The sequence below is a fragment of the Taudactylus pleione genome, unplaced genomic scaffold, assembly GCF_031769625.1.
Source record: "Taudactylus pleione unplaced genomic scaffold, aTauple2 ptg000179l, whole genome shotgun sequence".
Classification (NCBI taxonomy): Eukaryota; Metazoa; Chordata; class Amphibia; order Anura; family Myobatrachidae; genus Taudactylus; species Taudactylus pleione.
In genome coordinates this window covers 15,641,284-15,655,898 of record NW_028284581.1, presented here as the reverse complement: position 1 = coordinate 15,655,898, position 14,615 = coordinate 15,641,284, and the positions used below count along the sequence as shown (strand labels likewise).

The window sequence follows — 14,615 nt, the reverse complement described above, 5'->3', positions numbered from 1 at the left end:
TGGTCTCATCACATGCAGGGGTCCCTGGACAGTTGATGGTACCCCAGTGTATCCTGTTTTTCGCCCCCCCAGGTCTCGCAGGAGCCTGTGTGGGTGAATTTATTGTCCAAATGGTATAGCACCTGATGGACGTTTTACAGGGGGAGTCACCATTTCGGCCTTCTAAACGGCCTTTCGGGTCTCAGACGGGTAAAGACATGACGTCTGATGACCGTGACATTATTGACTCTTTCAGACACGAGCCCCTTAGTGCAAAGGAGGCGTAGTCTGGGTCTAAAGTCTATATACCTGGCCTTCTACAGGCAGTCCGTGCGGCTTTGGTTATTAATATCCCCCGTGGCTAAATCCAAATATGCCTTCTTTAAGGATAAGGGTGTTGCCACTGTAATTCCTCTATCTGGTCAGGTGGATCATTTAGAGGAGGCGTGGAAATCCGGGTAAGCGGTTCCAGCCTCAATAACGGTTGACCTTTTGCATACCCCTTTTGCGGATAATTAAATTTCCGAATGGGAGTTACCTTTACGGGTAGATTCTCATGTTACACGCCTAGTGAGGAGTGCTACGTTGCCCATGCCCTCCACGTCCTCTTTGAAGGAGGTTCCAGATTGCAAGGTGCAAATATATCTAAAATCCAATATTCCCTTGCTGGAGGGGCTTCCAGGCCGGCTATGGCCGTGTGCTGGGGGGCCAGAGCCATGGAACACTGAGTAGGTAACTGGCTCTCTGCACACTGACTCTCTAGCAGAGCAGGTGGATAGTGGCAGATTCTCAGAGACTTTGCCACGTTCATAATGAGACGGTCTTACATATAGCCTACTCCTTTCCAGAATCTCCTCGGCAGCAGTAGCGGCTTGCCGCTCCCTGTGGTTGCGCTCTTGGAAAGCGGACGCAGATTCCATTTGGAATGCTTTGCCTTTTACGGGACAAGTCCTGTTTGGCCCTCGGCTGGACGCAATTGTGGCCCTGCATGCAGCAGCTACGTCTGCATGTCTGCCATCGGCTACAGTCCCATCAGGGTCTGGGACTTTGTCTTTTCGGCCCTGTGAGGCCAGGGTAAGTCTAAAATACAGCTTTCCAAGACAGTCAGTAGCCAGGAAATCTGCTCAGCCATAAGAACAGGCTTGGAGTACAAGACAAGCCTTCAGCCTCACGGGACGGGCCTCCTCTCGGGAGACCCCAGAGTTGGAGGCCAGCTTCTCCAGTTCGCCCAGTGCTGGTGTCTGACCACCACGGACACTGGGGTAAGAGAAGTATTTTCTTGAAGGTATGTCCTTTCCTCCCGGTAAAAGCCTCCCAGTCGGTTTTTCGTTACAGGTCTTCTGTCAATTCAGGACAAGGCCCTGTAATTTTTGAGGGTGTTACACTCTATGCTCCAGGCAGGAGTTATAGTACCTATTCCGTTGCCCCAAAGGGGAACGAGGTATTACTCCATCCTCTTTCTGGTACAGACACCCAATGGGTCTTACCAGGACATTCTCAACCTCGAATCCTTCAACAAATTCTTAAGGGTTCCTCGGTTCGGGAGGGGGACCCTGCATTCCATCATTCAATGGAGCCTGGGAATTTTGTGGTGTCGTTGGATATATTCAGGGTGACTACCTGAATATCCCTCTTTTCTTAGCACACCAGTGTTTTCCTCAGGTTTGCAGTGGTCGATAAGCATTTCCAGTTTCTGGCATTGCCCCTTGGTCTGGCCTCCGCGCCTCACGGTTTACCAGGGTCATGGTAGTTATGGCAGCCCACCTGCGGATGCAGGGGGTCCGCTTGTTACCCTATCCGAGTGACCTCCTGTTGTTACCACGGTCTCCAGAGATACTTCAGTGCCATATGCAATGGACAATATCTGTGTTGCTACGTTAGGGCTGACTGATAAACTGGAAATGGTCCTCTCTGATTCTTCACAGAGGATGCTCCATATCCCAACATCTGAGGATCTTTGTGATTGAGGAAAAGATCTCTGCATTACAGGCAAATGTACGCAGTTGCCTGCAGAGTCGCCGAGTGTCTATTCACTTGGCAATGTGGTTCCTGGGTTCCAGGATGTCGCTGTTCGCCATGGTGGAGAGTACCCAGCTTCACTCTAAAGAACTTGATCCTCTCCGGATGGGATGGGTTGCCCCATAGGATAAAGTCAATAGGCTTTCCCCGGAGGTTTGATTCTCTCTGGCCTGGTGGCTGCAGAAAGCTCACCTAAACAAGGGGCACCCCCTTTGGGATTGCGGACAGGGTCCTTCTGACGACGGACGCCAGTATCCGTGGCTGGGAAGCAGTGGCGGGTCCACACTTGTTCCAGGGCAGGTGGACACCAGTAGTTTTTGCGCTTCCCATAAACATCTGAGAACTCTGAGCAGTATTCAGGGTTCTCCAGCATGCAGGACAGGTCCTCCAAGGAAATACCGTGCAGGTACAGTCTGACAACGCCATCATGATGGCTTATGTAAACCACCTAGGAGGTTCCCGAAGTCAGGCGACACTAACAGTGGTGTCCCGAATTCTGGCTTGGGTGAAAGGCTATATCCCTGCCGTCATCGGCAGTGTTCATTCAGGAATCCTCAGATGGAAAGCAGGCTTTCTCAGCCGTCAAGACGTGCATTCAGGGAAATGTCCTCTTTATCAGGAGGTGTTCAATCTTCTGGTGAACAAGTGGAGCCTTTCAGAGATGAGACTCTTCTGATAGACGTAGGTAGGTCCAGTGGACCTTCCAAGTTGTGTACCTCATCCCTCCGTTATCCCTTCTTCCTCCAGTAATAGCAAGGAGGAGGCACGCTCCTGCTGATAGCTCCAGCGTAGGCCAGATGGCACTATTACTTAGATCTTCGGAGCCTCTCAGTTAACACTCCGAAGCTGTTGCCTCTACGCCCGGACCTGTTGTCTCAGGATCCTGGCTGATACCCAGACCTGGGTTGTCTGTCCTTGACGGTGTGGCGGTGGAGACTGCCCTCTTAAGGTCTAGGAGTTTTTCCAGCTCTATAGTTAACAGGGGCTCTGTCCATGCTAAGAGCTCGGAAGTTTTTATCTGCAAGAATTTACCATTAGGTATGGTATACTTTCTTTCAGGTGTCGCCCTAGAGGCTAGGCTCCTCGGGCATTCTGGATATCCAGAGGTTGGCTTTCCTACAGGTGAGCTTAGATAACGGTCTTCGCCTTGCTTACCTCAAGGTGCAGGTTTCTGCCCTGTTAGTATGGTTTCAGTGTAGGATTGCTACTCTTCCTGATGTCCGCACCTTTGTGCAGGGTGTACGTTATATTCAGCATCCCTTTGTTCCACCTGTGGCTCCTTGGGATTTGGCTGTGGTCCTTAGGGCTCTCTGAGGACGGCCATTTGGTCCACTGGGCTCAGTGGATTTCAAATGGCTTACGGCTAGGACTGTATTCCTTCTGGCTCTTAATTTGGCCAGTAGGATCTCAGAATGGGAGGCTTTGTCATGTAGACCGCACTTTTTCTCATCTTTCCTAGGAACAGGGCAGTACTTGCCTTTACTTCCCCAGTCCTGTCTGCTGGTGAGGCATATTTGGCTGTGGTACGGGCGCTAAGAATTTAAGTTGACCGTACCAATCCATTTAGGAAATCAGACTCTCGGTTTTGTCCTTTCTGGTTTCCATAAAAAGAGTTGGCCTGCCACTACGCTAACTTTGGCAGGATGGATTCACAGGTCTTCCTGTTCCATCCTCTATTAAAGCTCTTCCACTAGGTCTGTGGGTCCTTCGTGGGCAGCTCGACGTGGCGCCTCAGCGGTGATTGGCAGCCACGTGGTCATCTGTCCATATTTTTGTAAGGTATTATGCTCTTGATACCTTCGCCTCTCAGGATGCTTCCTTTCGGCGGCGGATTCTCCTTACAGCACAGGAGCGTCCCCACCCTTAAAGGATACTTATTTGGGACATCCCCAAGGTATCCTGTGGATACCCTATGGACCCTGAAGTAGAAAATATGAGATATGGTAAGAACTTTCCCTTGTTATCTCTATTTCTACGAAGTCCATAGGGTTCCACAGGACTCCCGCCCTGTCGCACCTGTACTGCAGATGGGCTTTGATCTGATCACCGGTTTCTCCGTCTCCTTCTGGTGAGAATGTGATTCTTGTGTGTTCCAGACTGTCTTTTCTCTCTCTTTTTTGCTCCTGCTCCGGCCTATGGCTTGTTACGAAACTGAGTGGCCTGAGGCTCGGGGGCGGGGTATAGGAGAGGGACCCCAGTGCAGCCTGGGAGGCTGAAGATTTAACTCTGTGATGCCTGGATGTCTGCCGCCATCGCCTATACCCCAAGGTATCCTGTGGAACCCTATGGACTTCGTAGAAATAGAGATAACAAGGGTAAGTTCTTACCATATCTCATATTTTTCCTCTGTTTGCTGATTGATAAAATAGCTATCTGCTGGGATTCAGCGTCTTTTTGTATCCCACATTTTAATATATAATTTAAAGTGTTGCCCCTTCCCCTTCCCCCCGACTAAAGCTTTTAATCATGATGATATATAGAAGAAATAACATGAAAGATACTTAAACCAGTCTTTGGTAATACTTGTAAGCACTACAGCAGTACTTATCAAGTGATACTTGATAAGTGGGCTCACCAAGCAAAAAGGAGGTAGGATATCGGAGGCGGTAGTAGAGTAATCCAGTTATATAGAGCTTGTCACCTTTTGATATATTGCACCTTCATATTGGGAATTTGATGTTAATAGTTAAAAGTATTGCATCAGTCATTTTAGCTGTTGTAGTTTATTAAGCTCGGACAACAATAATATTCCACAGTGTTGGCACAAATTGTTTAACAAAAGCCTATTATTCACTGAAGAGCATTACAGCACCCCTGCCTGTACACCTTCACAATCCACTCACATTTCACACACAAGGAAAAAGGACACAAGTAGAGATTGCCTCATATTAGAAGATATTCACAAATAATTGTGAATACGGATAGTACTTTAATAGTTCACATCTGGCTGTAGTCGTTCTGAATTGTATTTTCATGCAGTTCTGGAGAGGGGAGCTGTGTTGTCTCTTAAACCACCGAGTAGGTTCGAAGGCTAAGCACGAGTTTATTACAGCAGGCTGTAGGGGGATACCGACTCCACACTTTGCAGGCATAGAGCTTGAGTCAAGACAGTTGAAATATATATTTTATAATTTTCAAAATTCTAGAACTAGAGTTTTAATATAATATATTTCATTTGCTCCAATAGAACAAATAGTCCCACCAGCTTTCCAGAGATACAGAGTGCTTTTCAAACTCCACTCTATCATCCTACACCTATTCACCCAAAGACGCAGCCAGGTCCAGGAGTACGACTGTATGACTCTGTCACCGGGAAACTCATCCGGAAAGGATCACAGGACTCCAGTCAGCCGCCATATATCCAAGCACCTTGTCATCCTTTGAGCTTAGCTGTACATGGAGAGCACTCGTCCTTCAGGTATATGAAACAGTAGTACAGGACTACTTTTAACATAAAATATTGTTTCTTCCTTAACATGTTCTTCATAATAAGAATCTGAATTACATTTTGGTGTACTGTATTTGCAATGTATGATTTGCGCATTTTTGTTAGCTCAATATTTTGAAATAAATAAAATATCACACATTTGAAATCATCTCTGTTTGTGTAGAATGCTGCTTAAGGACCCACATGAGTTGGTATTTGTGCTGCAGGGAAAAAAGCTTAACAATGAAATGAAGGCGTATGAATGCCTTTGAGAAATTGAGCATATGGTAGCAGTTGAAATCCTTCTCAAATTGTAATTAGAATTCATAGCGAACAGATGCATACAACAGTGTGCTTATTCATAATGTTGATCCTAGATCTGGTGAATTAGCCTTAACTCAATCCTCCTATTGTTACACGTCAAAATTAAATCACCAAAACCTGGCGAAAATAAAGCACCCAGGCACGTTCTGTACCAAAAGTGTACAGCACATTACAGATTACAATGCTGGCACTAACCCAAATTATAATGGCAAGGAAACTTAATAAAAACCCACTACAAGGATCCAGTGATACAATCAATTATCAAATTGATACTCTTGGTGATTGATAATCTATTTCAATCTTGTCAACATGTTGAACTTGCCATCACTGTAGAAAAACTATATGATATTACTTTTGTTTTATGTGACTCCTACGTCTGCATTTTATATTTAGTTATTTATGTCTTGAGTAGCTGAGCTGCCAAAATGTTCTGGAACTTTGATCAAATGACACTTAGGTGGGAATTCAATTAAGAGCAAATCCATTCGCTTTATGGCAGTAGGATCTCTCACAAAAGTGTTCGCTACACCATATGGTAGGGAGCACTTTTCTGTGAATTCCCCCCCCACCCCCCAAAGATTGATGTCTAATTTTTATCCTGCCCATTTTCTGCAGGACAGGCCTTCATAGAAGGTTTCTAAAGTAAACTAAATTGTCTGATTGGAAAAATTTAAAAGCATCAATATAATAAAGATGACCACTGATTAAAATTAGGTCATTGCGTGTTCATGTCATGTTAGACCTTACATCCACAGCGCACGCAGCTGCCGGCTGCGCTGTCATCCAGTCGTCAGCGGAGAGTCATTAGCAGGGTGGGTGCACATTTGTCCTAATGTGTACCCACCCTCACAATGACTTTCTGCCAGTGACTGGACAGAGGCAAAAACAAAAGGTCTGCTAAGGAGGACTGGAGGTAATGGTTAATGAAAGAAAACTGGGTCTGGGGGGAGATGCTGAGGGGCAGACATGGGTAAATGAAGATGTAGGCGTTCATAACATAAAATGTAAAAAAAAAAAACCCTGGCAGCAGCAGGGACAACCACCAGTTGGTTCATATTATTTGCAATAAAAGTGCTTTCGTATTGAAAGAACTTGACAACTTCCTTATTAGAATTTATTTCAGGGCAGAATTTTATTTGTTCTGGAAGAGACGGCAGGGGGGCAGTAATGCAATAAAAGAATCGGAGTAGCATGTGTGTTTTTTATGGTGTGTTTCTTGTCTGTCAGATAGTGTGCATGTCACAGGAGGGAACAGTGGCCTATAACAGTTAGGAAGTTGCTCATTTGCAGAGCAGGTGCTTTGTGGTGCAACTTGCTCTTCTGTACAAATATTATCTAGTACTTTTATTAAATCCCGGGGGCCAGTTCACCATGGCGACCAGATTTTGCTGCCTGGCGACCAGAATATCCAGGGAGGCAGGAGCCACTTTTAGTAAATGACTGGGTCTGTCCCACAGGACACACTGCAGCTAATCACTGCCTGCAGTGTCTCTCCAGCCAATCACCATGCTGCCTTTAGTTTCTCCTCCGCCTATTGCCATACACCTGCAGTGTCTCCCTCCCTCCCTGCTCGCCAGCACATCATTCTGCTATTTGAATCCAGCAGCTCTTCAGCGGCGCCTCAGCATCCTCCTCCTCGGGCTCTGCACCCCTTCCCTGCTGGCCACCCTGTGGCTCTCCCGGCTGCAGCAGCAGCGCTATTGCCCCCATTATGTTGTTGGTACTGGGCTCCTCCAGCTGCCTGCGCTCCACCCTCAACCCCTTCAGCCAGCTTTCCGCACACAGGAAGCTGGGGAGGTGGACACTGACCGGGCCAGGAGGGCTCTGGAAGGACAAGCTGTGGCTGCAGCTCATGCTGTGTGAGATGGCTTTCAGCAGGAAGGAGGTAAATACTGTGCCTAGTACTGCCTGCCCCTAACTCCTTCCTTGCCACTAGTGCTGCCCCATCTCCGATCTATCTTTACTACTTACCCCCAGCACTGCCTGCCTCTAACCCCCTCCTTGCCTCCAGTACTTCCTCACTGTAATTTAATTAATAAGACTCCTGCACCTTGCTCCTTCAGCGCTCAGGTGAAACTCCCTAAGTGTGCCTCTCCCACCACCCCTCCCCAAGTTACACGTCTCATCATATGTACTTCTATAACTTATCATCCCACAAGTGTATGAATTTGGTCATACTGTGGGGCATACTATGTATGTTGGGCCTACTGTGCGGCATACTAATAATTTGGGCCCTAGGGTGTGGCACAATATGGATTTGGGCCCTAGGGTGTGGCACAATATGGATTTGGGCCCTAGGGTGTGGCACAATATGGATTTGGGCCCTAGGGTGTGGCACAATATGGATTTGGGCCCTAGGGTGTGGCACAATATGGATTTGGGCCCTAGGGTGTGGCACAATATAGATTGGAGGCAGGTATGGGCATGTGGAAGAATCTGATGACCATTGAAGGCACATGTGTGGTGGTCTGAAGGCATGTGGGGAGGTTGAGGGGCATCGATGGGGCATGTGTGATTGTTTATACAAGTTTTCATATATTTTGCTAGTGGATGATGGTCTGGCTCCTAAACTTTTAAGCTGGCTCCTAGATTTGACAAAAATGTGTCAAGTCCTGATTACATGCATTAGGTCTTCTTTTCTGGTTCAAGTGCCCATGTGTTTGTATTAAGCAGTATAAGTTTCATTTATGGTACATTAATATTAACACCTTGTGAGACATGGTGAATAAATGTACATCTTAAACAAGAATGAGGTTTAATTTTATGATGAGAGTGATTAGTTTCAGTAATTCAGCTGTATGAATGAACCCATTTAACCGTGGATGGACCACTCTTATTATCTGACCTACCATGGTCATCACAATATTGCAAGCAAAATATGGAAATTGTTGATCTTTAATCATATTGCCCTCATGTGGTTGATCTACAAGCTGTTCATTTTAATTAGATAAAATAGATTAATTTTCGTTTTTAGGTTTCTTCCACTAATTTGCAGGAATCCTGCGTCTTTGAAAGTAATAACCCTTTCTGGTCACATCTCCTTTTATAGGCTCTATAGATAATGATCGAGATAATTGCTTTCCCTTCCTGAATCTGTCTAAAACTTCTCCTGCCAAACCAACCACAATAAATTAGCAGCTTCTTCCAGCCCTCCCATGACCACAGACACCACCACTGGTCAGTATGAAACTTCCACATCCTACAGTACTGTTCCATATCAGTGTTGAACAAGTCCAAGATGTCCATAAAGTTAAATAAATGCGTCTCTTCCTGACTTTGTATAAATATTGCAGTCAGTAATAACAATATGCCGCCTAATCAGCCTACTTTTGAAGAACAGTTGCCTTGATGTTTTAATTACATGAATGTCCAAAAAGCATATCTCATCCAGGTTTTAAATTATGCTCAGCAATTTCACTTAAAAATGATTGGCACCAGGTCCCATTGTGTTGTAAAACATGCAACAGCAGAGGAAACATCTCAATAATATGTTGGCTCATTAGAATAAAGTGTGAATACATTTAAAAATATTTTAGCTTTGGTTGGGATATTATACAACAATCAAAGTTATCTTGAGGGCACAGGTAAACCACAATACCAAATAGTCCAAGTATAAGGTATAAGGTCCTTATTGAATAATAATAATCTTTTCTATGAGACTCAAGTCAAGGAAGAAGGGGAATGAAAGTCTGCTTCAGCATCGGGTGGTTTATCAAAATTTCTAATTCAAAATAAACAGTTATTAAGCAGAAAAGTGTTTGTTGTAGTTTCCATCACTATAACGTGTTTCATGGGTCGCTGCCTGATTAATCAGATGTGGATCGTACTGTTGTCAGAGCAGATGCATTCAAGAAAGGAATAGTTGGGTATATTGCCTTGTTTAGACCTATCTACTCTGCACTTATACCATGCATTGAGGGACAAAGGCAGCGTCTATGAAGTCTTGTCCACTAGAATAATACGATGTTGCCAGTATTAGCCAAACAGTTGATGTATTTGGGGAGGTTTCCGGCACTGGACTCTCCTCTTTTATTTACAGCTTCTACATCTGATATCTCCTGCTCCAGAAACCTAAGCAGTATGTAAAGTGACCAGCAAGGGTCCCACCATATGTCCATGCCAAGACCTTGTCAAGTGTAACACATGGTGGGGGTGCCTACACAGGCTGCTCATTTATATAGGTAATGTAAGAGATTTGTTAGAATGCAAATTTAAAGTGGAAAACACCTTTGGACCATAAGACCAGTGCAGTTTCATCCTGTCATAGGTGTGCAAATGGTGAGTAGAAGCCAAAGTTCCTCCCAGAAACGACTGTTGGGGCACTGGTTATTCCATATGCTTTGATTTTATTGTAAACGACCTGTTTTTCCACTCTGACACATTAGGTCCAAGCTAACTATTTAAACAAATTAAAAAAATATATGATTGAGAACCAATAGTCTAATGTACAGTAAGTTTTTCTAACTTAATTACACTTTCCAATTGGCCTATAGATGACAAAATATTATTTATGAAATGTTATTTTTGCGTCCGGGCAATTCCAATATGTGACTCTGTAAAAAATAAATAAATCTGTAGCTGTGTTTCTTTTGATTTTTCAACATATGTTGACAAGTTAAATTATAGCTCTTTTCTACGTGACATGGAATTGCCTGTCTGAAATTTAAATAATCAACGTTAAACTGAACGTTTTAATCTGCATTTAAATTATACTGGCCATTTTTTAGGATGGGTAGTATGTGAATTAACTTTTTGTAATATATATATGGAGTTGCAATTCAATTAGCCGTGATAATGCAAAAACGTAACTTATATTAAGTTTTCGTTCACTGCGGGAATTTTTGTGCGATAATTTTACTTCTTTTGCCTTCGTGCGCTCTCGTTTTTTGTTTTCGAACAATCCAACTCCAAAAACCTCTTTGCAGCATTCTCCCAAAAACTGTTCGTGGTGTAACTGGCAAAAAGTACAGCAGAAAATGTGGAAATCTGTCTGTAAAACTGAGATAGGTAAACAATATAAAAGTGTATAAGTAGCCCTAATAAAAGTATTTGGGGTTCATAAATTGTGTCAGATGGCTGTTATATGCATTTTGCTATAACAGTGGGAAAATTATAGAAAGCTATATGGGGGGGGGGGAATAAATGCAGTTAAATCAGGGGTATATTAAAATGGGTGCAAGTATATTTTTGTGTTATTTTAGGGCACTTTTAAAACATGTTAAAAATGCACCTGATGCAGCAACTTGCAATGTTTAAAATTCATGTCCCTCCATACAGTCCCCAAAATACCTGACCCACTACTTTAAACTAATTTTGCATCTTTTTACCCCAAAAATTACATGTCATAATTGGCCAAAAGATAATTAAAAAACTTTTTTTCCCTAATTGGTCATTAAGGGTGGGCGGTGCCAAGGGGTTCTGCGCCAAGTCCCAACATTTTTACCTTTAAAAATAGGAGTTTTGCACAACTTATCACCTGCTCTGGTGGTGGAGAAAACTTGGCTATAGAGAATTCGCAGATGCGAAAACCGCAGCCAATAGGATTGCCCGATAAGTATAAATTTGCACGATAAGCCGTTTTTTGCCGAAAAGTGGCTTATTGCAGTTAATTGAATTCAGCCCAAAGTGTGAAATATGACTTTGTATAATATGTGTAAGTTATTTTTTTGGTTGCTATTTTGTAAAACCGGGACATGTGGTTTGGTGTAGGTCTAAAAGTCCCTGAAAGTGATTTATACACATACTGGAAAGGGCTTATGCAGAGTTACAAAATGCAAACCGTTTAATATGCACTTAATTTTCTCAAGTATTTGTTTCTATACAAAATTAATGAAATAATGTCCGTTTGCAAACAAATTGGATGCATAAACCTTTTCATACAGAGGTGTGTGTGTACCAGTATGGCATGAACCTCACATCTTGCTCTACCTAGCTCCTGTCTGGGTGTTCCAGTTTCATCCTCCTACTCTTATGAGCACAGTTGGTGCAATGGTTAGCATTACTACCTAACAGCACTGAGGTCTTGAGTTCCCACCATGGCCCTAACTGTATGGAGTTTGTATATTCCACCCTTGCTTGTGTGGGTTTACTCCCAGTACTCTGATTTCCTCTCACAATTCAAACCATACAAGTAGATTAGTTGGCTCCTGACAAAAATATAAACCTATTGTGTGTTTGTGTTCATATGATAGGGAATATAGATTAAAGGGGGGGGGGGGGACTTGAACTGCACACCCTAATTTTAAACGTAATAAGAGGTACTACCATGCTGATACTTGTAGTATATGTGGAAAGGGGGCCCTAGACTGCACACCCTGAAAATATATATAATGGGAGGTGCTACCTGTGGAGATACAAAAAAGAATTACAGATGCACAACTCCAACATTACTCATTATATATAATAATACATTTTGCAATAGAATTTTGCAAATAATAAGAGGTTTTGGCATAATCATGGCCATGGTTATGGGCCTACCCACCGCGCCCAGGTAACCTCTGTTTGATACTTGTAGTACAATGCAGGAGACAAAGAATGCAGGTGCACACTCAAAATACTAAAAACAATGATAGTCAAAATAATTCTTGTAAACTCTACAATTAACATGGAGTGTAAGTGAGGTTCTTAGTACACTTGGCCAAGAATGTTTGCCCATCCACAACGTCAAGGTGAACACCATAAGATCCCTATGGTACTTTATGTCAATTTATCCAGGACCTGCCTATAATAGTGCCCATTCTATGATGTACACAGCAGTGTAGGAACCTGTGCTGATTAAAACCACCTAAGGGAAGATGGGAGGGGTGCATATACCAAGCAGAATAAGTCTCAGCCTTCAGGTGTACAATATATACACAAATATAGTGGAAAGGGAGAGGGGGCTTGGACTGCACACCCTAATTTCAAACCTAATCATTGTTCTTAGTATTTTGAGTGTGCACCTGCTTTCTTTGTCCCCTGCAGGGAATATAGATTGTAAGCTCCACGGGGGTAGGGATTGATGTGAATTGCCAAATATGCTCTATAAAGCGCTATGGAATATGTATGTGCTATATAAATAATTGGTAATAATAAAAATATTAACAATGACACGGTCTATCCATTGTAGCTTTGTCTTCCTAACCTAAATTCATGGCATAACAGTTCAGTGACTTCTGTAATGCTGGGCATACACTATACAATTATCTGTCAGACATCTGTCCAATCTGGCTGGTTGGAATGAAAACCTGGTAATGTATGGGAGCAAATTACATTTGACCAGTGTTCACAAACACTGGAAAATGGTCAAAATCAATTGTTCAAATAGGTTAAATTCATCTGATATAACCAATTTGTCTGAACGACAATTTTTGTCTGTTTTGTAGTGTTTGTGAGCAAAAGGTTGAATGCAATTTGCTCCTAAACATTACCAGGTTTTCATTCCAGCCAGCCAGATTGGACAGATATCTGACAGATAATTGCATAGTATATGCCCAGTATAAGAGCAGCACATGTTCCTTGAAATGCTGATGCTTTGAGAATCTTGATGATCTTGTTGACCACACTTTGTTTTATCCCTGCCCACTTCAAATAGAACTGTTCTGAAACAGAATATGAAGATTGATTACAACAAAGTGCTCAACCCCAGTCAAACTTCCCATTACAAATATCTTACATTCATAGGAAAGTCAAATTATAAAATGGCTTGGGTTATTATTAAAAATAATGTCAAGTAAATTTTAACTAAAACTCAAACATCGGGTAATATTTTGTGAATTGCTTTATTTAAACTTAAACTGCTGCAGTTTCTGAGAACTTTTTGTAAGGCTCTTTTCCCATATGATGCCAGGATGGATCTACAAACAATTGCCTTCTTTCTAAGCTTAAAGAAAATAACTTATTTGTGTGGGTGTATCTCATAACATGTGGAAGTTTGGCATCAATGAGCAAGTTAAGAAAAATAAAAAACCTTACCAATTATCAAGTTAAGATCCTAAACACATGCTGTACATGACTTGTGTCATATGAGGGTGATATGAGAGGTCTTCAAAGGTAATAGACATATATAATAGTTAAATATCATTTGACATTAACCATTTTACAAATTTAAATGTCTGCATATAATACATTATATCACATCTCAGTTTTGGGACTTCTCACTTGTCAAATGTTTTTGGTGGAGAGCATTACTTTGCATTAGTAATTAGACTACTTCTATATCTCTGCAATAGGTTACATTTTTATTAGTATCCTTTGAAAGCTTTTTTTTTTGCATTGTAATATACATGAGATTTGTCTGCTACTTTGTCATTGTATTTCATTGGTTTCTTGTTTAGCAGTCAGCTTGCTCATTTTAATGGCGCATGTACAACATATTATTTAACCATAGAAATCCATTTTGTTTGACAGAGTTGTTCAACCTCATCAAGAACAAATGTTTGATGATGAAGAGCTGCCTACAGCAACTGCAGATGATGAACAGTCTGGTCCAGCCCGGAGAAAACGTCAGCCAAGCATGTCTGAAACCATGCCTCTATATACACTTTGTAAGGAGGATTTGGAGAGCATGGACAAAGAAGTAAGTTAACGTATATGGATTAATGATTGGAAATCAAATGTCATTTTTTTTTTAGGTAATTTTCATATGTCTGGTTGTACACATTTTTTTTTTACTTTATCGTTATGGCTAATCAATACGTAAATTAATATTAAATAAATGGTAATTACTTTCTCAGACTGCATGGGCATCTTTGTACAGCTGAAATAGGGAGGAAAAGAACTGACAAGCCTGGAAAGTATGTAATATGACTCTTCCTTGATTTTTCTTTCCTGTCTTCAGCTGAGCAAGGCAGAGGGCAGATAAAGAAAGCCGTGGGGTCTGATGCTG

At 42.5% G+C, this 14,615-nt stretch overlaps 1 protein-coding gene across 1 annotated transcript in view; it reads left to right on the top strand.

Annotated features, from left to right (window-relative positions):
* CTDP1 (CTD phosphatase 1) overlaps positions 1–14,615 on the top strand; it is a 165,461-nt gene that overhangs the window by 91,459 nt on the left and 59,387 nt on the right. Inside the window, exons 10-11 of the mRNA XM_088475897.1 lie at positions 5,186–5,416; positions 14,138–14,306. Coding sequence (XP_088332023.1) covers positions 5,186–5,416; positions 14,138–14,306 — 400 coding nt within the window. The remainder of the gene's footprint in view (positions 1–5,185; positions 5,417–14,137; positions 14,307–14,615) is intronic.